Source organism: Saccopteryx bilineata, chromosome 10 (assembly GCF_036850765.1).
Source record: "Saccopteryx bilineata isolate mSacBil1 chromosome 10, mSacBil1_pri_phased_curated, whole genome shotgun sequence".
Lineage (NCBI taxonomy): Eukaryota > Metazoa > Chordata > Mammalia > Chiroptera > Emballonuridae > Saccopteryx > Saccopteryx bilineata.
The window spans coordinates 74,314,481-74,339,188 of record NC_089499.1 but is presented as its reverse complement, the minus strand read 5'-3'; the positions used below and the strand labels follow the sequence as shown (position 1 = coordinate 74,339,188).

At 41.6% G+C, this 24,708-nt stretch overlaps 1 protein-coding gene and 1 long non-coding RNA gene across 2 annotated transcripts in view; one reads left to right on the top strand and one right to left on the bottom strand.

The window, feature by feature from the left end:
• Positions 1 to 24,708, bottom strand: part of ADAMTS9 (ADAM metallopeptidase with thrombospondin type 1 motif 9) — a 175,809-nt gene that overhangs the window by 48,587 nt on the left and 102,514 nt on the right. The window contains exon 29 of the mRNA XM_066244506.1: positions 34 to 201. Coding sequence (XP_066100603.1) covers positions 34 to 201 — 168 coding nt within the window. The remainder of the gene's footprint in view (positions 1 to 33; positions 202 to 24,708) is intronic.
• On the top strand, positions 151 to 24,275 carry LOC136314093 (uncharacterized). The gene is made up of 3 exons (XR_010727272.1): positions 151 to 776; positions 8,633 to 8,822; positions 22,697 to 24,275. It is a non-coding gene; the product is annotated as an uncharacterized lncRNA (long non-coding RNA).

Sequence of the window (24,708 nt, the reverse complement as noted above, 5' to 3'; positions counted from 1 at the left end):
ACAAAGCAGTCATAGAGGAGAAGCATTGCTCACCTGACTCCAGGCGCCAGCCTTCCATTTGGGGCATCTTCCTCCTCGGCACTTTCTGTGCCCATCTGGCTTAGCAAGATGTTTACAGTAATCACTTTCTAAATGGCTTCCATCTTTTGCCATGCAGTAAACATTTCGTTGTTTATGCCCTCGACCACAAGAGACAGAACACTGAAATATAAAGCAATGGCAAGGTTGTTGTTGTTTTGTTTTTTTTAATCACATGGAATTTGATAAAAAACCTGTGTTGGAAGATGTTAAGATTATGCCTGACCAGAGTCATCATTCCCCCTTTTCCAGCACCATTGTGGATAACATCTCAAAGACGACATGAAGAGAAGGTAGCACGGGAGGAAAAATGTCTCTGGCATTACCACTGCAATCCTGGGTAGTGTTTTCGGTCACTCAAGAGAGTGGGTCAATCTTGATAATTTAGGTCAAGAATGAAGTCCATGGATCTGAAATTACCATGCAGTTCTGATTTAAAGAACTCTGACTATGAAATAAGGACTTCTTTTTGTATCTTACTTCATGCTATCTCTGACCAAGATATTTCTTCAACAAAATGCCTCGTCAGTCACTGATTGGATAAAGTTGATTTCCAAAATACAACTGTGTCCAATTTCCTAATTAAATGATTTAAGGAAACTCTTCACCATTTTTCAGAGGATAAGCTCTTCTTTTCCCAGTTCATTGAGAAAAAGGGGGAGAAAAAGCACTTTAGAAATCGAAAGGTAAGCTAGCAGGTAAGTCTGCCAATTCCAGGAGGGAGGCATTACCTTTCAACTTTGGTCTGCAGGTTCACTGAACTGTTTTAAATGTGACCTTGTCTGACCACATCTAAGAAACTTGACTTTGATTTCAGATTAGGTTTCTCAGAAAGGTTTAGGAATCAAAGTGCACACGGAGGCAGTACAAAAATTTGATATGACAGCTTCTTGTGGAACAGACAAGAGGCTGCCCCAGTGAGTGCACTCAGATATGCAACTTCCAGTGCCTCATTAGCAATTATAGAAGTCATTACCACTCGGATCATAAGCTTGCTGGCTCAGGTTTCAAGACACACTATTTCTCAATATAGCATTCTTGTTTTTTAGAAGGAAATGAGTTTAAGAATGAAGGAAAAATGTGAAAATGCAATGAAAATAGATTTCAAGTGTCATTTCCTTTTATTCAATATTTCTTATTTCCTCCAGTAACTGTGATTTTGTTCACTTAAATTACCAAAGCGCCCTTTTATGCCTAATAGATAAATAGTACCATGTAGAACAGGCAGCCTAGTATCAATTCAACCACTATTACCAATCAAGTAAGCTCAAAGTTACACCGTTCATAAACTTGCCAGACATGTTTTTGTAGTACACACAAACCATTATAAAAATTTCAAGCAGTAGCTGATAGACAAAAATTTAAAATATGTATCTTAACAGGCTTGGCTATAACTTTTTACTTTAGGAAATGGAGGCACATCTGTTTTCATTGGGGCTTTCATCTTCTGAGCACTCTGTTTTGGAGCAGTCATTCTGGAAATCTTAACAGAGAAATGGGTAGAAGGAAGGAGCCCACTTTGAATATCTATAACAAACTCAAACATCCATCATTCAACCGATAGTGTTTTGATGTGTATTTTAAGACTGTGGAATATAATTCTAGAAGGTTTTTAAGATGAAGTTCCTAGACATCTCCCTACAAACCAGTGTTCTAAATGCAGATATTCTCTATTATTAGTAACTAATTTTAATATTTAAAAATGTTACTTTCACAAGAATATAAGGGCACAATTAGAATTTGGGGTGAGTTCATTTGTTTATTCCACGAACATTTATTGAGCATCTACTAAATTCCAAGAATTATGCAATGCATTGGGGATACAGTGATGAACAAAACTAATGTAATCCCTGTCCTCATAAAGTATATAGATTAACCAGTAAAAGGAGACCAGCACCAATCAAGTGATGACAAAAAATAAACATATGCTTATTAATTGAGATGAGAATTTTATGAAAGAAATATGTGGAGTTGTTGGAAAAAGGGCTCCCAGCGACATTCCCTGATGTACAGGCAGAGCTCACTGGTCATAATAATGTATTTGGATTTTATTCTGCATGCAGTGGGAAATCACTGAAGAGTTTTAAGTTGAGCAAGACATGTTCTCATTTTGGTTTTAAAATTTTCACTTTGACTACTGAGTAAATAATGGGTAGGAATACAAGTGTGAGTGGAAACAATAAAACTGCCCAGGAAGTGATTACATTTTTCTAGATAAGAGGTGATGGTTAGATTAGGGTGCGGAGTGTTCAGGTGGGAGGTTGGTGGATTTAAGACATGGTTTTTTGAGGTACAAATGACAGTAGCTGATGGGTCAGTTGTGGGGTGGAGGGGAGAAAGTGGAGTCAAGGATGACTCCCAAATTTCTGGTATGGGCAACTAGTTAGATAAATGACATTTATCGAGATGGGGAAAACAGCATTGGGAGTCAAGGATATATTTATTTGTAGGAACTAGGCTGGGATTAAAGGCTATAAACTTGTGGGTGGTAACATTTGGTTAATTGGGGTGAAGATACCGACATAGTTACAGATTACCATGAGTGAGCTTAAAGCAAGTCTATGCTTAGAGGTAGTCATTTCAATACACAGACAGTACAAACAAACTGTTCCTTACTATCAAGAGGATACAGGGCATTGATAGAAATACTGATATAGTAATCTGTAGCAGTCATCAGAAGAGATAGCCTGAACGTAGGCAGCAATCTTCAGAGGCAGAATTAGAAAGGGCATGGTGTTCTCCTCTTACTCATCAGCCAGGCACTTCTCTAAGACTTGAAGTATATATATGATCTTATTTAATCATCCCAATAACCATGGAGATAGTCACTGTTATTCTAGACAATTAGTGTTTTCAAAATGGTGTAACCACAGTGCTTTATATATACCTCTGCCCATATGACTCCAGTACAAGTGGAGAGGTCTGTCAGTTACAGTTACAGCCCAATGAAAACAGCTGAACTACCAACATCAAGACAATTCATCTGGGGTGCAACCAACATCTTATTGCCCATGAAATGAAGATGAAAGTAGTTTCTAAGTATGTTGCCTTGATGATCATCAACGATCTGAATTAGCTACATCCCACCCATTCCTAGGGCATTTTCTTATTTGGGGGGCCTGATTGGAACTTGGAAAAAAGAAGGCAATTACAAAATTCTCTAGGCATCTACTGATAAAAAACAATTTTGATTTTATTCAGACTTACCAATGAAGAGAAACAGCTGCTCATGGAAATTTTCATATCCAGCAGTTTATTAATGAGTCTTTTATGACTTCATAAAGAAGCTGTTATTTTGATAACCAAATAAACAGATTTCAGCTCTTATATTTGAGGGAAACTTCCATCTGATCACTTCCAGCCCTTTCCTGGCACTGACTTTTGCATAGACATTCGTCACTGAGAGAACAGTTAAGTTTAGTACGTCACATGTTATTTATTGACTACATATCTGAGGGTTCTTGCTCTGGGAAATATTTTATTCCTTAAATTTGCAGCTAAAATAGCCTTCTAGTTGGCCAATAGAAATGTGACCTTTTTTTCCCTGGGAAACAGCCCAAGTTGTTTAGGGGAATGATTTCCCTACCCCCAACTTGCAGCAAGATTCCCAAACAATGTAATCTCCGCTTGTTACTTAGAAACATCAAGGTCCACATCTCAAATGCCCAGGCTTGCAGGCTTTCGTTTGTGGGAGGCCTTTCAAAGGAGATGTTTAATGTGGCACTTTGTTCACATGTTGCCTGAACACTTTCCACAAACTAAGTTCTAAGAGTTTGAAATCCTTGCATTTAAGCTCCTCTGGGGAAAAAGACGCTCACAACCTCGGCTAAGGGCTTTCTTGCTCTCAAATGGTAGCTCCAGTGTGGATCTGGGTTTGGTGTGGTCCGGGCCTTGCGGGCATTGTCCTTTCACTTATATTGAGGTGCATGGTCTCTGAGTCAGCAAGCAGCCAACAAACAGCCCCAGTGGTGTCTGCCTGGAAGAGAAGGGCTGAGACCTAAGGAGAATGAGCTCCCTGGACTGGTAAGGACTCCACAGGAGGAATGAAAAGGAGGGCGGAGGTCAGCCATGAACACAAAATCGGACGAGAAGGTTGGTTCTCGGTGGGACTAGCAGAGAGTGAGGCTGAGGGGAGTGGGTGGTGTGTGAATCAGGACTGGCTGGATTACAGCCGTGCCTAATACTCAGGGATTAATAGCTGGTCAGGAGAAAGGCCCTGGTAGAGCGTTTGGGCATGGTTCTGCATATCTAGGTGTTATCATTGCCAGGTAACCCAGAGACATGAGAGTCTGTTACATGAACTGTGTCTCAGAGGATGCTGATCAACTAGTCCATGTTACCAACCCCAGACAGGCTGACAGCAAGGCAGAAATCAGGAAGCATGAAAGGTCACAAGAAAGGTTATGTACCAGAAGCTATTCAGTCAAGGTATCTACTAGTCTAAGGATTTTTGACCACTGGGTAGCTAACCATTACTCTGAGACTGGTGGGCCAAGTTCAGTTCTGAGACAGGAGACCTTGCTAATTATCATTCAAGGCCTTTCTCTGTGATTCTCTGAAATAAGAAATAACATCTAAATCACTTCATTTAAAAAATGCTCAGTTGTGTCTGCTCATAAAACAACCAGCTCTTCCTGATTCTATTCTCATTTTGGCTTTGTTTAACAAAAAGGAGTCAAACCTCTCTGGAGAGCATGCTACCAGCAGGGAGGGAGTGCTGCCACCGGGCTCAGGGCTGCCTCTGCTACGACAGTGATGAACGAAGTGAGGCCTCACGAGCGTCACCCACCAGGAAAGGCAATATGATGCCAGCCTGCACGTATTTTTACACTGAGAAAAGAAAGTGAACACAAGGGTATAGACCAGGGGTCCCCAAACTACGGCCCACGGGCCGCATGCGGCCCCCTGAAGCCATTTATCCGCCCCCGCCGCACTTCTGGAAGGGGCACCTCTTTCATTGGTGGTCAGTGAGAAAAGCATAGTTCCCACTGAAATACTGGTCAGTTTGTTAATTTAAATTTACTTGTTCTTTATTTTAAATATTGTATTTGTTCCCGTTTTGTTTTTTTACTTTAAAATAAGATATGTGCAGTGTGCATAGGGATTTGTTCATAGTTTTTTTATAGTCCGGCCCTCCAACGGTCTGAGGGACAGTGAACTGGCCCCCTGTGTAAAAAGTTTGGGGACCCCTGGTATAGACTGAGGGGTCAAAGATTCAGATTCTACTCAGTGCGAGACCTGGAAAACCACATGGGTTTGTCACGTGGCAAAAAGATAGCTACAGCTCACACAGGTTTATTTACTGCCTTGCACACTGCAGGCAGTCAGTGAGTATGTATGGAAACAGATTAACACATGAGACCTGTAGCCATCGCAGAAGATACTATAAGTAAAATGTCATGTTTTCCTAAAGGTCACAATGATAAAACCACCTAGACTCTGACCCACAGTGCTAATGCTGAACTGACCTGGCACGGGTTAGATTCAGAGAGGCCTCCTAAGCGCACGCCTCCCCTCGGAGCAGACTTAGAAATCACACTAGCACCCTTCTATTAAACTCACCCTTAGCGGGGAACTGGGTGAAGAACCCTGGCTTCACTTAATCCCAACAGCAACTTTGTGACTCAGGCACTGCTAGGGTCCTTTCTACAGATAAGGGATTAACGAGGTGATGTCACTTGCCTAGGTTCACAGAGAGGAAGCAACAGAGTTAGTTAGGCTTCAAGTCCAGCATGTCTGTTCCTGGCCACCATTTCCTTCCTCATGCTATACTGGAGACAGGGCCCGGTTAGGAAAACAGGCGCTCACCCCTGCTTACCTATGGCAACACCAGAAAGCAAGGGTCTCAGAAATGTTTCTGAAGACTATTCTAGAGACCTCTGATTTCTTGGTCATCCAAGAAGAAAGTAGCTATGCGATGTTAGTACTTTGACTTTAACACATACTGCACAACATTGTTAGCACCCTGGGAAGACAGCACTCTATGAAGCAAATACACAATCACATCAGGAAAAGACCACAGCTGCCTTCAGCCAAAGCCACACCCTGATTTCCTCTCAGCCATTTTTCAGGGTTTGTTCTCCCTCTGGGGCCTGCCCGATGCCCCCCAGTGAATGGTCATTTCTATTCACTGCTGAAGAACACTGGGTTGCTGATTCACCAAGGACTAATCACTCAAATGTCTGAGTTGTAGAACAGCTCAAATGTTACTCAGTCCCTCCCTTTGTTTTACAAATGCAACCCTAGAGAAAAGGGGCCAGGCTTGCTCAAGGTCACCTGCAGGCTCAGGACTTTGAGCTCCTGTCCAGTTCCTATTCTAAGTCCATGATGCTCATAACAGCTAGTAGGATGGACAGGAACTAGAGAGGAAGGCATGGCCTTTGGTTATGACAGACAGTACACACCAGCAGGAATCAGAGTGAGTGCAATACTTCTTGTCTAGTGGTATCCGCTGAGAACAAAGTCCAAGGGGTGGACATGCACATGCCAGCACACTTAAAAAAAATTAACACATTCACCATCACTATGACTACTAATTCTATTCAGTGGAGTCTTTAGACTATCTCCTAATGCGTGTATAAAAATGTGAGTATATTTTTTGTGTGTGACAGAGACAGAGAGAGGGACAAATAGGGACAGACAGACAGGTAGGGAGAGAAATGAGAAGCATCAATTCTTCATTGTAGCTCCTTAGTTGTTCATTGATTGCTTTCTCATATGTGCCTTGACCAGGGGGCTACAGCAGAGCAAGTGACCCCTTGCTCAAGCCAGCGACCTTGGGTTCAAGCTGGTAAGCTTTGCTCAAACCAGATGAGCCCACACGCAAGCCGGCGACCTTGGGGTTTCAAACCTGGGTCCTCTGTGTCCCAGTCCAACACTCTATACACCGCACTGCCATCTGGTCAGGCAAAATGTATTTTTAAAAAATATATGTTAACTAATGGAACCTAAGGCTAACGTTCTAACACAGGATTTGCTGGTTGAAGGAGGGACTTAAACTGGCAAACACCCACCCATGTGATTAGGTGAAGAGCTTTCCTCTCCAAAGGTCACAAAGAAACACACAGAGCAGACATAAATGTTGAGAAGTCCCTCTCCGCTGCAGTGCCCTTTCCACTCTCATTGATGATCACTTATTAATATGGTCCCTCTACCCACAAGGGACAGGAAGACAAGTAAGAGGAAGAAAGACCACATCGGAATGGCACATCTATTTTCTGCTCCATCATTTCCTGCTCATATTGATGATCTCAAGAGCTACATACGTTTCACATGTTTTTGTTACGCTTTTTCTTACATATCCTAAAACACAGCACCGTCCAGTGATCACCATTACTGAATGCACACCGTTTACTTCCCTGCTTTGCTCAGCTTGGCTGTGGAAGTGGTCACGGTTCTTTGTCAAAAAACATCTTATTGGCAGGTGTGACACCTGGATTTGGGTATTTTTAATAGGGCCTCTCACATACAAGAATGGCTCTGTACGGGGCCTCTGGGAACCAAAATGACTTAGGAGAAAGGAGAGAAAGCTTTGCCAGGAAGCAAGGGCTGTGACTTCAGGGCATAAAGCCCATGTGGACAGGCTTGCCTGATGGCTGCTGAGGTCCAGGACCACCATGGCACTTGTCACCATGAAAAGGAACTGAGAAAGCAGGAGATTGGCAGGGGACACCATGGAAGAAAGCAAGAGTCCCAGTCATCCCAGCCAGATGGGACTTTAGACCACTATCCATCCGCATAGCTCCCAACACCCCCAGCCTTTTCAATGCTACACGGTCTGAGGCTGCGGGAGAAAAGGAACTACGATTCACATGTCAGCTCTTGGCACACACTTGAGGCTGCCGTCACTGCTCTAGCCGAGTAGGTGGCCCTGCCTGTGCCTTCCAAGGGAAAGGGTGGAACAGACAAGTGTGGGCGCAGGGGAGGTGCTCACGCCCACCAGTGCTCATTGGCCCCAGGAGCTGTGAGCGTGCTCACGCCCACCACTGCTCATTGGCTCCGGGGAGCTGCGAGGGTGCTCACGCCCACCACTGCTCATTGGCCCCAGGAGCTGTGAGCGTGCTCACGCCCACCACTGCTCATTGGCCCCAGGAGCTGCGAGGGTGCTCATGCCCACCACTGCTCATTGGCCCCAGGAGCTGCGAGGGTGCTCACGCCCACCACTGCTCATTAGCCCAGGAACTGCGAGGCACAGGCTCTCCAGCTCCCCTCCCAACCTCATAATAAAAAAACTTCATATGAGGGGGGAGTAAATTTTAACATGAAATATAACAGCATATCAGATTAGCTATGCAAGCTGTGAAAACCTAGCTGGGGTTCTTTTTGTTCTGAAACAGTATAAATATTACAGTTTTTCTACTTATAAAGGCAGAAAACAGAAACTAAGGAAATCTGCACAAGTGGCAGCTGATGAATTCTACTGCAGTACATCCAGTGGTGTGTCCAGGAGCTTGGGGCATCTTACGTCACCAGGTCTGTCGTCTCTATGCCCTCCGAGTCCCCATTCCAACCAAGCGCATTGACTCTTTGTATACACCCTCTTTTCCCTTTCAAGGTCGTGCAGAATGATGACTTGTAACCGATTTGAATAATGGTATTGTCATTTTCAAAAAAAGAGGTGAAGCTGGAACAAGGACCCACACTCTGCGCTTGCCACAGGATTCTCTGTGAAGGCAATTCGGAAGATAGGGTGGGTAGAGGGTGAGACATCTGTTCCAGGATCCTTGTTCTCAGCTGTTGCAAAGGTAAGTGAAGAAGCATCTGAGTAAGTAAGAAATGGAAAAGCTATGGCTGGTGATAATGGTGACTCAAGTTTCTTGGCACTCTGAAAGTGGACCATGACTGAAGGCCCAGCCAGGAGACTTCAAGGCTATCGGAGATGTCACTCTGCTAGAATATGACAGTGCTCAGGAACACCCACCCATGACATGCTACTATTGATATTAGCAGGAACACATCTAAAACTTAAGTCACCTTTGGGAATGCTTCTGTAGAAAAGTAGTCCATGCATGGTGTCTGGGAGTTTCACTCCTAACCAAAGGCCATCCCTTGAATTGCTTCCTCCTACCAAAGACTTAGTCTATGTGTCATTCAGTCATTTGAAAAGGTACCAGGACAGAGTTTATTTAATTGCATTTTCCAGTCTTGCTTTTTTTCTGCCTGTCTGGCCCTTTCTCCATCAACCTGGAGTGAAAGAAACATCTTTACATGCCAACACGTTAAATACTTTAACAATGAAAATTCATAACTTATTTTTAGAAAGTAGTTCATGTAATCAATTTGCTTTTATGTAGATATTAATGCCATCACCGAACTAAGATGTATATATTATACATATCTGAGTTTGTGTCCAGAGAAACATGCTCAGCAGGAAGGAAAAAGCTCATTTTAACCATGATTAAATTAGATACTTCTCCTCCAACTTCACATTGCTGTACTGGGAGTTCAGACAAGACCAAGCTACTGTCAGCATACACTATACAAGTTCTTTGTGGCTTTTCTTGTCTCTTCCTCCTGCTTGCTTTTGGTAAAGAAATGGCTCAAAGTACCACTATAAAAGAATGACTGGAAAAAAATCCCCAGCTAAAGTGTAAATGGCTCACGACATGGAAGACTTGGCATAAGAAGTGGCTAAAATTGTGTTGATGGTTTTCTGTGAACTTAAATTATTCCTATACTAATCTGAAGTTTATTCAAATAGAGATACAAGGCTTGAGGCAGAAGAGGGTAATAGTCATAACCTTGGTTTTGGAATCAGTCAAACCTGGTTTCTTCCTTTATAATCTTATGTAAGATGCTTAACCAAACATTTCTTTCCAAGTGTGCTCAACAGGAGGCATGAAATGATGGATAATAAGCATCTCAAACTTAACATGTCCAACACAGAAGTCCTGGTCTTTCTCCACAACCCTCTTCTTCCTATAGCCTCCTCCCTTTCAATCAGTGGAATCTCCACCCTTCCACTACCCAGTGCACAGCACTGGGGTCATTCAGACTTCTCTTTCTCTTGTACCCCATGTCCTAGCACTCGGCTGACCCTTTGGTACAACCTTAAAACTATATCAGATTCCCACCACTTTTCACCACTTCCATTGTGAACATTCTCATCGGAGTTACTGCATTGCTTCCATATCTGCTCCTCCTGTAGCTTCATCTAAACTCAAAAGCCAGAATCAGTCTTGTAAAACAAATTTATTTTCATACTCAACATTCTTCTCCCTTCAATGGCTTCCTACCTCACTGAATGTAAACAAGAACCCCTTCAATGCTCTAACCTTTCCTCTCCCCTCCCATGGTCTGCTTCCACATTCCTCTCCCTCAACTCCATCTCTAATTTCTTATCCCATCCTTACCCCCTCTCTCCCAGCCACACTGGCCTCCTTGCTATCACTGATGCCTGGGGTACTCCTGTCTCCGGGTCTTACCCTGGAATCCACTTCTTCTGGAAAACCCACATGACTTGCTTTTGTACTTCCCAATTCTCTGCTCAAATGCCACCTTCTTAATGGGGCTTTGTCTAACCTCCTCCAGATTCCAGTTCCTTGCTCTTCTTCCTTGCTATTTTCTCTCCCTCTTCTCTAATTTAGTTAATCTGTCAGCAATCACTTTCACAATATATAGCTTACCTTTCTTATTTTGTTTGTCATTTACAGGTTATCCCCCTAAACCCACCAGAATGTAAGCTCAGTGAGTTCAACGATTTTTGTGACCTTTGTTCATTGCTATATCCCCAATGGCTAGCAAGATACCTGGTGTATAGAAAGCACTTAAAGGATATACCAATAAAGGCATGAATTAGTAAATGAACAGGATCAGATAGACTCTAAGCCACTTATATCACAAGAATGTTTAAGGATTAGGTAAACAGTCTGCACAATGCTTAGCTCACTGTACAGACCAAATAACTCCTGCTCTCTCCTATCTCCTGTGTCTATTCAGTCCAAACCTGGCTAAGTACCCTGTGGTTTAATATTTAATTTATAGTTACAGAACTAAATATTGCACCGCGGGCATCTACGAGGAAGGTTATCTGAAAATGTAATACAATAGATGGCAAATGGCAGCAGCTAGGAACTCGGAACACTACACTGACCTGCAAAGCCAAGTCTGACATCAAAACTTCGGCTCTAAACCACTGACACAACCAATACCGAGTCACCTAATACTTCTCCTCCCTGAAGATATCACCTTAGAATGATACCTTTGCCAGATGGAAATAAATGTAGACAGACAGATTTAAAATAGACTACAAAGAAATGTAATGGACAAGAATGGGCTCTATCTAGGACAGGTAATATATATTTTCATTCTGACTGCAAACTGCTGAAAGCAAAAACAGAAGGCTCATATTTCTGTTCCAAAACAGTGTGTCTAGGTTTCATCCTCATTCTTTTAAAAGTTTTCCTTCATTTAGAAAATGTCCCTGAAATTATAAGCTATGCAGGCCTGCAAAACCACCATGCAGCCCAAGATTTGGTAACTGGAGAGTCAATTTGATAGGAGTGAATCATTGCCAGCTTGCCTGTACATTCTTGGCAGGCCAGCCACCATAGCCTCTTAGGACCATGCCACAGCCAGGAAGATCTAGTTTTCTAAGTCCAGCAGACCTGTCACAGGGATGTAGCAAGTTATACCATTTTAGGGTGCTGTAAATGTCCAAGGGGAAGCCAAGCCTCTTCAGGCTCTGATGTAAGAATGCTGGGTGACCAAGTCCAATTGCTGAGCTTCTTTGAAAATGACTCAAAACCAAGTGCAGTGTTAAAATTGTTCTATTTAAAAAATGCAAATATTCAGCTACCTCCCACTTTTGATAAGAATGAACAAAATGAGGAAACTGGCTAAAAACCCTTGGAAAACATTCACATCCTAACGACTAAGCTTCTATAGCTTTTAAAATGCAGAGGAGCACTGAACTGGTTTCCACTTGGGCAAGATCATTCCTTTTATGTCACATATCAAAATCAGTATTTCCAGAAATTTTGACAGTGTTACCAAGAGGAAGTGGGAAAGCATGGGGCTTGGGAGTCAATCACATTTGGACCCGAGAATTACTGATTGTAAGATGTTGGGAAACTTGCTTAGTCTCCCTGCAGCTGTTTTCCTACCTGCCTACAAAAGTCTATTCTGCAAGGATTACATGAAGATTAGCAACACAAAGTACCAGCCCAGGGCTTGGCTGATAGCAGATGCTCAGTAAATAAGGGTCTTTATTATTATGTCTCCACTGCTGGTCACATCTGTCTGGCCAACTGAAGATGGATACCTTTTTGTGTACACCAAGAAATGTAGGACTGGCCATTGTTTGGTGATTGTTATGTTGAGAAGCTCATTCATGTAGAGAAGCGAGCTTTTCAGTGGCAGCAGTGTCTTCTTGCTTATTTACTAAAGATTTGCATGTGTCCGATTTATAGCCTAGAATCACCGTAAAGTTTATAATTAGGTAAAAGGCAACACTCAACTTCTAATTTTAAAGAGCCTTTTACATAGTCTATTAGTAATTTAATGCTCCAGTTCATTCTGGAAGGTGGTACCCACTTGTCTGATGGAGAACCAAGACCTCTTCTACACTGGGCACCAGTGTGCATGTCTTCTTTTAATAAGAATTTCTGCGGTCTTCTGTCACATAAAGTTTAAACATTGTGAGAAAAACCCAGTATTTCACTAGAGGTCCTGTCATAGAACTTCTGAGGCTGATGGTGGTGTCCTGGGTTCACTTTGCTTGCATTTCCTTCACTGACAGCGTTCTCCTCCAGTCCCAATGCTTTAGAGTATTTATGACCATTGTTAGTGACCCTTCTGAGGGAAAAGAGCTGAGATTGATTTTCTTTCTAGGGCCAGGAGATGCATCACCTGAAATGTTCTCTGACCTATCAATTTCAGAGCAAAGCCTGCTATTCTGAGTATATGTGTGTCTGTGTGGCGTGGGGGCTTGAGTTAAATATAAACCATTCACTATCTGCTAAAGCAGGGACAATTTGGAAAGTGGATAATGGGAGGTATGGAGAGGCAGGACTTCAGAAGTTTTCTTCCCTAGAAGTTCATGTACAGAAAAGCCAAATTAATGCCATACATCTGGAAAAGCCGACCACCTAAGTATAGCTTCTTCCACTGGGTTAAAGAAAAATCTGGTGGGGAAATAACGATGGGGAAAACCTGATGATCTCTACAATGTGATGATTTCTCTTCCTTCAGAGGAGAAAGGAAACAACTTTATAATCTCAAAGACTCTCCGATTTAAAACACAGGGATTGTTATCAAATGTATCTGGGAAATGCTGCGGACTATCCCACGAAAACGTGCAAAGAAAAGTTCTGTAAGAAATCCATAAAACTATAGGGGTGGGGGGATATTATTGCCTCGGGGCATTTGGCAATGTCTGAAGACATCTTTTGTTATCATAACAAAGAGGAGACACTATTGGCATCCAGTGGGTAGAGGCTACAGCTCTGCCAACATGATGCAGTGCACAGACCAGCCCCACAAAGAAGTTTCTGGCCCAAATGTCAGTAGCACTGAGATTGGGCAGCCTATCTTCATACCTATTTATAATTTAGGAAATACTTTCTGTTCCCCTCACTGCCTTAGTCCTGTATCAGAAATGCGGTCTGCTGTTCCTTAGATAAAATACAAACTAGGTTTAGTCCTGTTTTTAAAAGAGTACCTCCCCCAAAACCTAAATATTCAATTCCAATACAAATTCCTAGATACAGCTGGACCACTACATATGTACTTATGCTATCACAGAATAAGGAAGTACTATCTGTTTAGAACATAAAATTGAAAGAAACATACATATGAGCTATCAGTGTGATCAGAACAACCCAAATGTATGAATATGTTGGAGTACACCTGCTTTTCTTAGAGACACCCATTCTCATTTATGCCTCTTTCCAAAGTTGGTTACTCCTGCCAAAGCTGCCACGCAGAGTGCCTATAGGTCACCTTGGGCACATCTGTGCATCCTTACAAATCCCCTCCCTCCCTCCTCCAAAACAAGAATGAGTGACACTTCTTGTTGGTTTGCAAATTCACAATCTGGTGAGGCAGCTTGGAAACCTTGAATTTTTAGCTCACCCTTGGGAATCTTTGACTGACCTTGATGGCTTCCTGGAATCCCACATAATACTTTATGGAAGATTTAACTCTCTAGAGAGAACTGCATTCTGATAGCTAACCAGGGTCATTCCACGGTGCTTATGACTGTGCCTTCAACTTTGACTTTTGACTATGAGTCCTTCCTCTCTTCACCGGATGTCTCTGCAGGGTTTCTCAGCCTTGGTCTTATTTCAGCATTTTGGGTGAGATAATTCTTTGTTGTTGGGGGCTATACTCTGCATTGTAAAATGCTCAGCAACATCCCTGGCTTCAGTTCACTAGAAACCAGTAGAACCCCCAATCCATTTGTGACAACTGACAATATCTCCAGACATTGCCCAGTGTCCACTGGGGGTGGGGGTAGGGGTAAAAATCACTCCCAATTGAGAACTGAATTACCCCACGGTTTTGATAAAGTTTTCCAACAAGCTCTCAAAACTGAATTGATTTTTAAATTTACTTTATTTATTATTTTAGAGTGGGAGAGAGAAAGAAACATCAAATTGCTGTTCCACTTATTTATGTATTCATTGGTTGACTCCTGTATGTGCCCTGACTGGGGATCACACCGCAACCTTGAGAACATGACATGTACAGTGTGCAATCAGTTCCCACGCACAGCAACAAAGATCCCCACTACCATGAACAAACAGGCTCTTCTGGACAGCACTTCCTCCCTGACATTGTGGCCGTGACCTGTTGTTGCTAAGGGGTTCCCGGATATTTCACATTTGATTAAGAAGTAATGATTTCATTAAGAAAGGGCAAACTGCCATGTGAGAATAGGTGAGTTGGTTGCAGGAGGGTTTTTATTAAGCACAAGGAAAACAAACAGTACACATTTTCTTGTTCAAGGAATCTGGGTTTTGACCAAGAGCAGTGAATAGAAAATAGAAGAGTCTGTATATGTCCAAGTATTTCAGGAATTTACTGACAAGACTTGCAGTGAATGTGTGTATTTCCCTGGGAAAAAGGGAGGAAAAAAACACAGCATTCCCAGAGGCCTTTCATTTTAGCTATCTGGGTGGAGTGGGGGAGGGAGTAGTTGGAGAGAGGGAGGAGACAGGAGAAGAGAAAACCATGGGGGAAAAGCCAGTAAAAAACTAGGAAAATTTCTGTTTATGCCGAGCTCCGGCTAGAGTACCCACTTCTATCCTGATGTTACAGTGCAAATCTGAGATTAAAATCAGCTTCGTAAAATGTGTCAAAAATTTTAAAGTCCTGAATAAATCCAGATCTACTCTTTACGTCCTTGTGAAGTAAAATACACACTTTTAACATATTTATGGGTTTTTTTTTTAATTTTTTTCTTTTCTTTTTTTTTTTTTAATTATTTTTTTACAAACCCTTGTGTCGAGGGCTGACTTTCAATAGATCGCAGTGAGGGAGCTGCTCTGCTACGTACAAAACCGCAACCAACATATTTATGTTTAAAAAAACTTTTTGAATAACCTATTTTGAAAAATCCCAAACTTGAAAAGAGATTGCAAGAACGTCACAGAGAACTCTTCACCCTGTTATCCAGACTCCCCACCTTCCAACATTTTCACACATTTATTTCTTACACACACACACACACACACACACACACACCATTATTTTTATCTTTTCCTGGACAAATTTGAGAGCAATTTACAGGCATAACACTTTATCACCTCCAAAACAATAGTTTCCCCAAATCAAGGACACTCTCCTCCATAAATACCATCAACTCCCCAAGGCAGGAAATCACTATTGACACACCACCATCCAATATGTATGTTTTAGGGAGTCTTTCCTACAGTTTAGTCCTTTATTTCCACATTTCTAAGCCAATGTGAGGAGGAGTTCAGCTCCTGAGTGGATGGGCTCATTCCTGGATTCATTTCCGCATTGTTCATGGTATGCCCACATTGAGTAAGGCAGCAGGTATGAACAGTGGGCCTCTTTAGCCCAAAGGGAAGTCACCTTTGGGGAATAAAATAAATGATTTAGAAAACAGGCGTTTCACTTGAAACATGGGGGCTGTGTTTCCATTCCTCACTCTGTCTAGCTGAGAAAAAGGGAACTGTTTTCTCCCTGCATATTTCCCTTTTCTTCAGCCTACACAGCTCCCAGCCACAGCCAGGACTTATCCCCCCCATGCCACATGCCGTGAGGGAGACAGCAAAGTGGGGAGTGAGGCTGAAGCCAGGGAGAGGAGGCAAGGACAGGCTCGGAGGGCTGCCTGGCTAGCCAGAGGGTTGAGAACTTGCCAGGAGAAGAGCTCAACTCCTTGGCTTTGCTTTATCTCAGGAATAGTTTGGAAGATATACCTCAATGCCTTTAATTTGTTTTATTTCAACCACAGAGTTTTTAATGTGAGTTAACCTTTTTTTTTTTTTTTTTTTGTATTTTTCTGAAGCTGGAAACGGGGAGGCAGTCAGACAGACTCCTGCATGTGCCCGACCGGGATCCACCCGGCATGCCCACCAGGGGGCGATGCTCTGCCCATCTGGGGCGTCGCTCTGTTGTGGCCAGAGCCATTCTAGTGCCTGAGGCAGAGGCCATGGAGCTGTCCTCAGTGCCCAGGCCAACTTTGCTCCAATGGAGCCTTGGCTGCCAGAGTGGAAGAGAGAGATAGAGAGGAAAGAGAGGGGGAAGGGTGGAGAAGCAGATAGGTGCTTCTGCTGTGTGGCCTGACCAGGAACCAAATCTGAGACTTCCACATACTGGGCTGATGCTCTACCGCTGAGCCAACCAGCCAGGGCCGTGAGTTAACTTGTTAATTTTTTTTTTTTTACAGAGACAGAGAGAGAGTCAGAGAGAGGGATAGATAGGGACAGACAGACAGGAATGGAGAGAGATGAGAAGCATCAATCATTAGTTTTTCATTGCGACACCTTAGTTGTTCATTGATTGCTCTCTCATATGTGCCTTGACCAGGGGGCTACAGCAGACCGAGTAACCCCTTGCTCAAGCCAGCAATCTTGGGTCTAAGCTGGTGAGCTCTGCTCAAACCAGATGAGCCCATGCTCAAACTGGCGACCTCGGAGTCTCGAACTTGGGTCCTCCACATCCCAGTCTGACACTCTATCCACTGCGCCACCGCCTGGTCAGGCAAGTTAACTTTTTAATAAATTTTAATTTCATAATTTTTCAGCATTTACCTGTAGCACACACAACAGCAAACACATTCTACAACAAACCTTATCACCATAAACATCTGAAAATCCCCCAACTGGCTTTAACAAACCTAATCTATCATCCTGATTATCTGTTTATCTACTAAATAAAGAAAACACTTAGATTTATGATCACAAGTTACTGTATTTCTCTTTGTATATTAAAATGTCAGCCTGACCTGTGGTGGCGCAGTGGATAAAGCGTCGACCTGAAAATGCTGAGGTCGCCAGTTCGAAACCCTGGGCTTGCCTGGTCAAGGCACATATGGGAGTTGATGCTTCCAGCTCCTCCCCCCTTCTCTCTCTCTGTCTCTCCCTCTCCTCTCTAAAATGAATAAATAAAAAAAATTTTAAAAAAAAGTCAGACATATCACTTAATGTCTGTTTATTCAATACTTTATGCTTTTTTCTCCTTCAGAATCTTCTAGAAGGCCCAATTCCTGCCCTTTATTACTTGGTTTAATTTCAAGAGAAACAATTTTCTCTTATTCATCCCCTTAGTGCCCTGAGCAAAATTTGTAAATGGCTCAATAATTCCAAAATGTACCAAGTAGTTACCACCTGGAAAGACAGAAAATCTTTTTTTTTTTTTTTTTAAGACAGAAAATCTTAAATGGTAGAACTCCCCTTTCCACGGAGGTTGTATTTCACCAAATAGACGGTAATATGAGGCGACTGTATCTTGGTTAAAACCATGGGTTTGAAAGTCAGGAAGTCCCTGGTTCAAATTCAGCTGTGGCCCCTACCCTGCAGTATGACTGAAAACCAGCGGGTTAACTTCCCTGATGGTGCTAACTTCATCTAGATAGAGAGGGTTAAATTAGATTATGGGGTGAACTGCTTTGCATAATTCATAAAAATAGTAAACACTTCAAAATGTGTTTGTTACAGTGAAAAAACAAAGTCCTTCCTAGAATGATGGAAATATAATGTGCAAAATTAAAGGAGGGAAAAACAGCTCTTTGTGGATAACTGAAGCTATCCATTCATCCACATTCTGAGATATTTTAGAGGACAGTGGCTCAGGGAAAATTTTTTGACTTATTTCCTTTTGTAGTGGACAACCTAAGAGGAAGCATAATAAATTCATGAGCTTCTAAAAAACAAACCACCTGAATGGTTTATAGTTTAATTCAGGGCATTGCTCTAAAGGAAAAAAAAAGCCCAACAAACAATTTTATCTGGCCACTGGAAAAGCGAAGGGATGACATCACCCGTCAATTTGCAGTCAATGTTGTTGCATAAAATTTAATTTCTGGTGGGCATCAATATGGATTAGGGATGTGAATAAATCCACAAGGGTTTTCATAACACTGTGAAGGCTACATTTTGGGACGTTAAATGATGACAGTTACAGTGATGGAGAAGACATTGCCTCAACTCTGCTTCTCCTGAAGTACCTTTGAAACAGCACCCTGAAAGTTAATCAGCTCAGTCTTCACCTACTGGGCTCATTTAATCTGAAAAGCTGCTTCCTGAAACTCTTCCTTCAAAGAAGTGATCTCTTGAAATACTAGCTTCTACATAGCGGCTACCTGTTTTCCATTTTTGCCTTCTAAAAAGAAAGCATGAGTCGAGCCTTGCCCTTTGGCCCACTGAACACACAAACATTCTTTCTCCTTAACTGAACTTACTGCCATGATGAACTTGAACTCTGAGATGCAAAAGGGGAGCATTTGTTTTAACAGCTGCTTTTACATTGAGGTCCTGGAATTACTACTCTCAAGACAGCTGGTTCTGATAGCCTCTCTTTTTCATTGTCCTGTTTTTTCTAATGCCCAACTGTCAGGAAACACCCACTGAAGTTTCAGAACAAAGACAAAACAAGAGAGGGCAAGAGAGTGCCTCTCATTGCAGGGCAGAGCACCCCACATCCGGACCCTCACATGCAGACACAGAGCTTTTCTCCCCAACTTATTTGTATAAGTTTATTGACTTCTTTGCTACTTTATTATTAATTGCTGTTGACTGAGGTTCCCCTGTCCAGTATGGTAGCCCTGAGCCACAGGTGGCTGTTTAAATTTACACTAATTAAAATGAAATACAATTCAAAATGCACTTCCCTGTTCAACTTAGCCATATTTCAAGTGCTCAATATTAGCCACATGTGGCTAGTGATTTTCATATTGGAGAGCAAAATAGAAAACATTTCCATCATGGTAGAACGTTATTGGGCTGTGCTGGCCAAGACATAACCTCTTTTTAAAAGAAGAAAAGAGGGTGTAGATCTGGCCAAGAATGGTGGCTTTGTAGGGTCAGCCCATATTGATTATCTTCCATACAATTTTTTGCACGCTCTTATCTGGACTGCCCATGCTCTATTTTATAAATTTCTGGAAAAGGAAGTTGTGGTCATTAAAATCATCCAGGAAAATGATCCCAGTTTAGAGGAAACAACAAAAGAAGCCAAGGTGGTGGGTGGCAGTGTACACCACAGATCTCATTGGAACCCACCGAAAAACAAAGGGGAAATGTGCTTCTGGCCACAACCTCCCACATGTACACAGAGGCTGAGAACCCAGCAGGGAGAGGCATGAAGGCCCCCCTGCACTCATCCTGGCTTTCAGAACTCCTCTCTTCTGGGTTCTAGTATAAAAGTGAACAGAAGATGGTCCCTGCTGGGAGGTTTTTAAAGTCTCCATGCTATCAGCCAGGGAGCAATGATCCCTGAAAATGATTGGGCAACTTGCACATTTAAAAGGAAAGATAGGATCGATAATTTATATTTATGAAAGTTTATTAGCAGCCATAAATATATATACTGCTCACAAAAATTAGAGGATATTTCAAAATGAATATGAGGCAATACAAAATTCCCTAATTTTTGTGAGCAGTGTATATGGGTCCATGAAACAGTTTATTCTTGTATCATTTATTATTACTAACCTTCCTTTGTCCAACCCTGCATATATATCCTATTAGCAATATGTACAGCATTTTATTTTCATGGGTGTAGAGGGGCTGCCCGGAAAAAAGGGTCGGTTCTTTAATTACATGTGTAATTTTATTCTTTTAGTACCAACTGTTCTCTTTCTCACTAGCATGAAGAGCTCTGACTTGTTCACTGCTATAACCTCAACACCTAGAACAGCGCCGGGCTCACAGCAGGAACATACAAAATATTTGCTGAAAAATGACTTTTTTTTTTTTTTTAAGGAATGACCCAGAGTCTTTTTACTTCTTCCTCATAAAATAAATCTTCCTCAACTGCCTTTCATAATCAGGACCCCCTGCCAGCCCGTCAGACGTGGTCTCAGCCTCCTCCTCCACTCCGGTTCGTCCTTTCTGTCCCATCTCTGATGGGAGTCTGTCCACACCAGGACCTTCACCCCCCCTCGAGGCCTAAACACCCCCCAGCCTCTGCTCCACCCTGCTCCTACCTGTGGACTTTTTAAAACTGTCAAAGTTGAAGTCTGCCAAACTATCACAAAATGTCAGCTGTCCAAACGCAGGAACAGAGTCTGTGATAGGCATACAATCACTAAAAAGCCTAGAAAAATAAAGGTCAGCAATAGTTTACCTCCAGTGAAATAGATGCAGGCCAGGGTGGTGTGTGTTTTGAATACATTTTAGATGAATGGTTTACAGAGTCTGAATCGATGTTGACTTCAAGCAAATTTAGCAATTTCATATGCTGTACTGTTTGGAATGAAAAAACTATCTTATCTCTATAGTTCATATTGATAAGCCAAACAATGCATATCTTATTTTTAAAAAAGGCACTAAGCATATGATTAAGATTATGTCTTTGTTAGTAAAAAAAAATCTTAAATTTCTAAGAAATGCATACATATTTAATGTGATGTTCCCATGGTCAAATCTTTACCTCCTCCTCCTAGTCTGGTTAACACGGCCTTTAAAGTGAAAGGGAAATGGTGCTTGGCCCTTCCCTAAGCACAAGCAGTTGAAGTGTTCCTGCCTGCTGGCTATGGGAATTTAGCAATAACTACTAAATTTGGGTGTTCTGTCATTGGAGTGAAATGGACAGTCAATACTTAGGTCAGATGACATTTGAGTGTTAGGCATATCCTTTCTTGAATATGAACAGGCGTTTAAAAATTTCATTAGGAACACGGGCTGTTTGTTTCTATCAAAATCAGCAGGATTAATATAGTTAGTATAGTGACACTGAAGTCTTATCACTAAGGTAAATCATCACATAGTCAGATAAATTCATAGAAACACCACTCTCACAAGGCACCATGAGGGCTGAACATAACGCGTATTTGCTTAACTTGGCTTAGTACACAGTTAAGCAAGACAGTACTCAGTAAATGTTAGCTATCATATATGCTTCCAGGAGTTACGTGTTTGGCCTTAAAAAGTTCATAAAGTTATTATTTTCACTTATTCATCACCTTATAAAGATATCAAACGGGTACAGGGACTCCTTCGTGTTGGCTCTTTCACCTTCAATTACCATAATAAATGACAATGAAAATGGGAGGCTCCGTAGGGGAATGTGGAACCAGTAAACACCTGGGTTCATCTGAACAGTATATAATTTTTTTGAAAATGCGGGCTCTCTTAAAACTTGCAAGCTTATTTTATCGTTAGAGTATTTTCTTTATTTTCCTTAATAAGAAATGCTTTCTGAAATGAATTTCAGGTGAACAAATAACAGAACTGACAAATGCTGAAGTATTTTATAGTTATCAGAACACAAAGAATAAAGTCTGCTAAAATTTATGCACTTTAGGTGAGCTTTTCCCTACACCTAGCACCACTTACATGTGTAGAACCATTTCTTTTAATCATGCGTTTCTGTCTTCTGGCTATGTTCTATCATTATCTATAAATTCAATAAATGGAGCATTCCTATTTCATAGTTCAGACTCAGTGAATCAGTACAACAGTATTAGAAAATAAAATAAATGACAAATGTTAAGCCTCATATATTTTTGTTTGTATCATTAAGCATCATTTCCAATTCAAAAATATTTTCTAAAGTATCCCTTTAGAATATACATTTTAAACATCCAATTACATAAAGTTTCCCATTTGGCTACTTGTACTTGGAGAGGGATAGTACAGGTTGTAGGCGATATGTACAAAATGAAAATGTATCCTTTTAAAACTAAAAGAAACATACAAATGCATTTCTAATTCACATAGCCTATTTGACTTTACAGTCTGCTGATAAACACTGATTTTTAAACACTGTATATAAAATTAAATAACATGGAAAAATAAATTATATTTTATTATGTAAACACATAGAAATCTGGACTGCTCAAAATATTCAGATCATACTAGGCTAGGCTGCTAGCTGTATTGAGAAAATATGGCAGTGATATTTACAATCTTTATTTTTTGCTCGAGAGAGATGCAATGAGGTGATAAAATAACTGATGTCGAACATTTCCTCTTCCTACCTACAGGAGCTGCAAACTTTAATACGAAAATGAGGTAGACAAAATTTATCAGTTGGCCGTGCAGAACCAAAAGCACAGTTCCTTCATGAAATCATAAATTTTCATTGTTCAGGTCGACAAGCATTATTCCAAAACACTAAAGCAAGGCTCAGAGAATGGTTTCAGGTTTGTCATGGAGGACACAAACGAGCAATTTCTCCTACGAAGGACCAGTCTGCAAGATGACCAGCTAGCAGATACCCAGAGCAACGTGGAAGAGGAATGCAATGGGACCAGCTTGGATGGATGACATCACTCACCTAGCCACTTTTTTTACTTGGCTTACTTTGATGAATCTGCTGACTCTAGAAGGCTGCGATTTTTAACCTACTTCGGGCTGTATTTGACAGTACAGAGCTCTTCTTCAGGGCTATCCCTCTTGTCAGGGATGTGTACATTCACTACAGTCAGCTGGTAGGGCCACTGCAGAGCCCACTAAAGGCATGTCAATGGTAGAAACTGATTTAAGAAACAAAACAGTACCAACCAAGAGTGCAAGGATACATGAAAAAGAGGACAGAAAGGGTTGAGGCTTCGGAGGCTGCATCTCACAATCAGGACTCTGCATCTAAAGTGACTTGAGGAAGAGCTAAGGTCTAAAACAGGGACTTGAACCCGATGCTCACAGGAGCTTCATTAAAACAGGGACTTGAACCAGATGCTCACAGGAGCTTCACTAAAACAGGGACTTGAACCCGATGCTCACAGGAGCTTCACTAAAACAGGGACTTGAACCCGATGCTCACAGGAGCTTCATTAAAACAGGGACTTGAACCCGATGCTCACAGGAGCTTCATTAAAACAGGGACTTGAACCCGATGCTCACAGGAGCTTCATTAAAACAGGGACTTGAACCCGATGCTCACAGGAGCTTTGTTTCAGAGACTGGAAGCCATCCTCGCAGAGATTTGGAGTTTCTTTCCTAAATACTCTTCTTAGTAACCATTGTTGAACTATGCCTATCTTCATTGTGACCTTGTGAAGGCCCATTCACACCGTGGCAGCTGCTTCTCAACACTATCTCCAGCGTGGGAGTATTTGGGGACAGAAGGAAGCCACCGAAGGACTAATTGTTACCCTAGATTTCCAATAAATCCAGTTTGCTTTCTGTTAAAAGCAACATGTTGGCACCTCAAGTGTACGTTTTGTTGTTAGTTTCCCTGTCAGTGACAATGAGGAAGCGCCACAGGAGCCACTTTGTGGCTATTAACACAACTCACTAAGGTATGCTTAGATTTAGAGTTTCCAGGAAATACCAAAGCATCCACAACAATCGACGTTAAGTAAAACCAAAACCCTACATTAGGAACCTGAAAGACTGCCCTCACATGCATATATTTAAGTAATATTACAAATGTATCTATTTAAATAAAATGCTCTTGATTTAACTTATTAAAAGTCACAATTAAAAGTCTTGCAGGAGTGGCCTTGCTCCTAGACTGCAGAAGAATTTAAATATGTATTCAAATAATGATCACTTTACAAAGGAAACATTAAAATTAGAGGCAGCAAAAATATTTTAAAAATCCATGTATTTGCTTCTGTGTATAACAGTATTAAAATATCTACGGTGTCTTTTTCTTTCTGTGTGTTTCAGAAAACCGTGCAGGCTGAAGAACTATACTAAAACAAAAACAAAAACAACAAAAACCTTAAAGTCTTTATACTCAAATTAAAAATCAGATCATCTTTTAAAATGAAGCTCTTAAAATAACTGCAGGGAGGGTGGTGAGCTTGTGTAAAAAAATTGAGTTGTATTTTTTTATTTTAGATTTTACTTATTCACTTTTGAGAGAGGAAAGAGAGAGAAAAGAGGGGAGGAGCAGGAAGCATCGACTCCCACATGTGCCTTGACCAGGCAAGCCCAGGGTTGTTTTTTTTTTTTTCTTTTTTTTTCTTTCATTTTTCTGAAGCTGGAAACAGGGAGAGACAGTCAGACAGACTCCCACATGCGCCCGACCGGGATCCACCCGGCACGC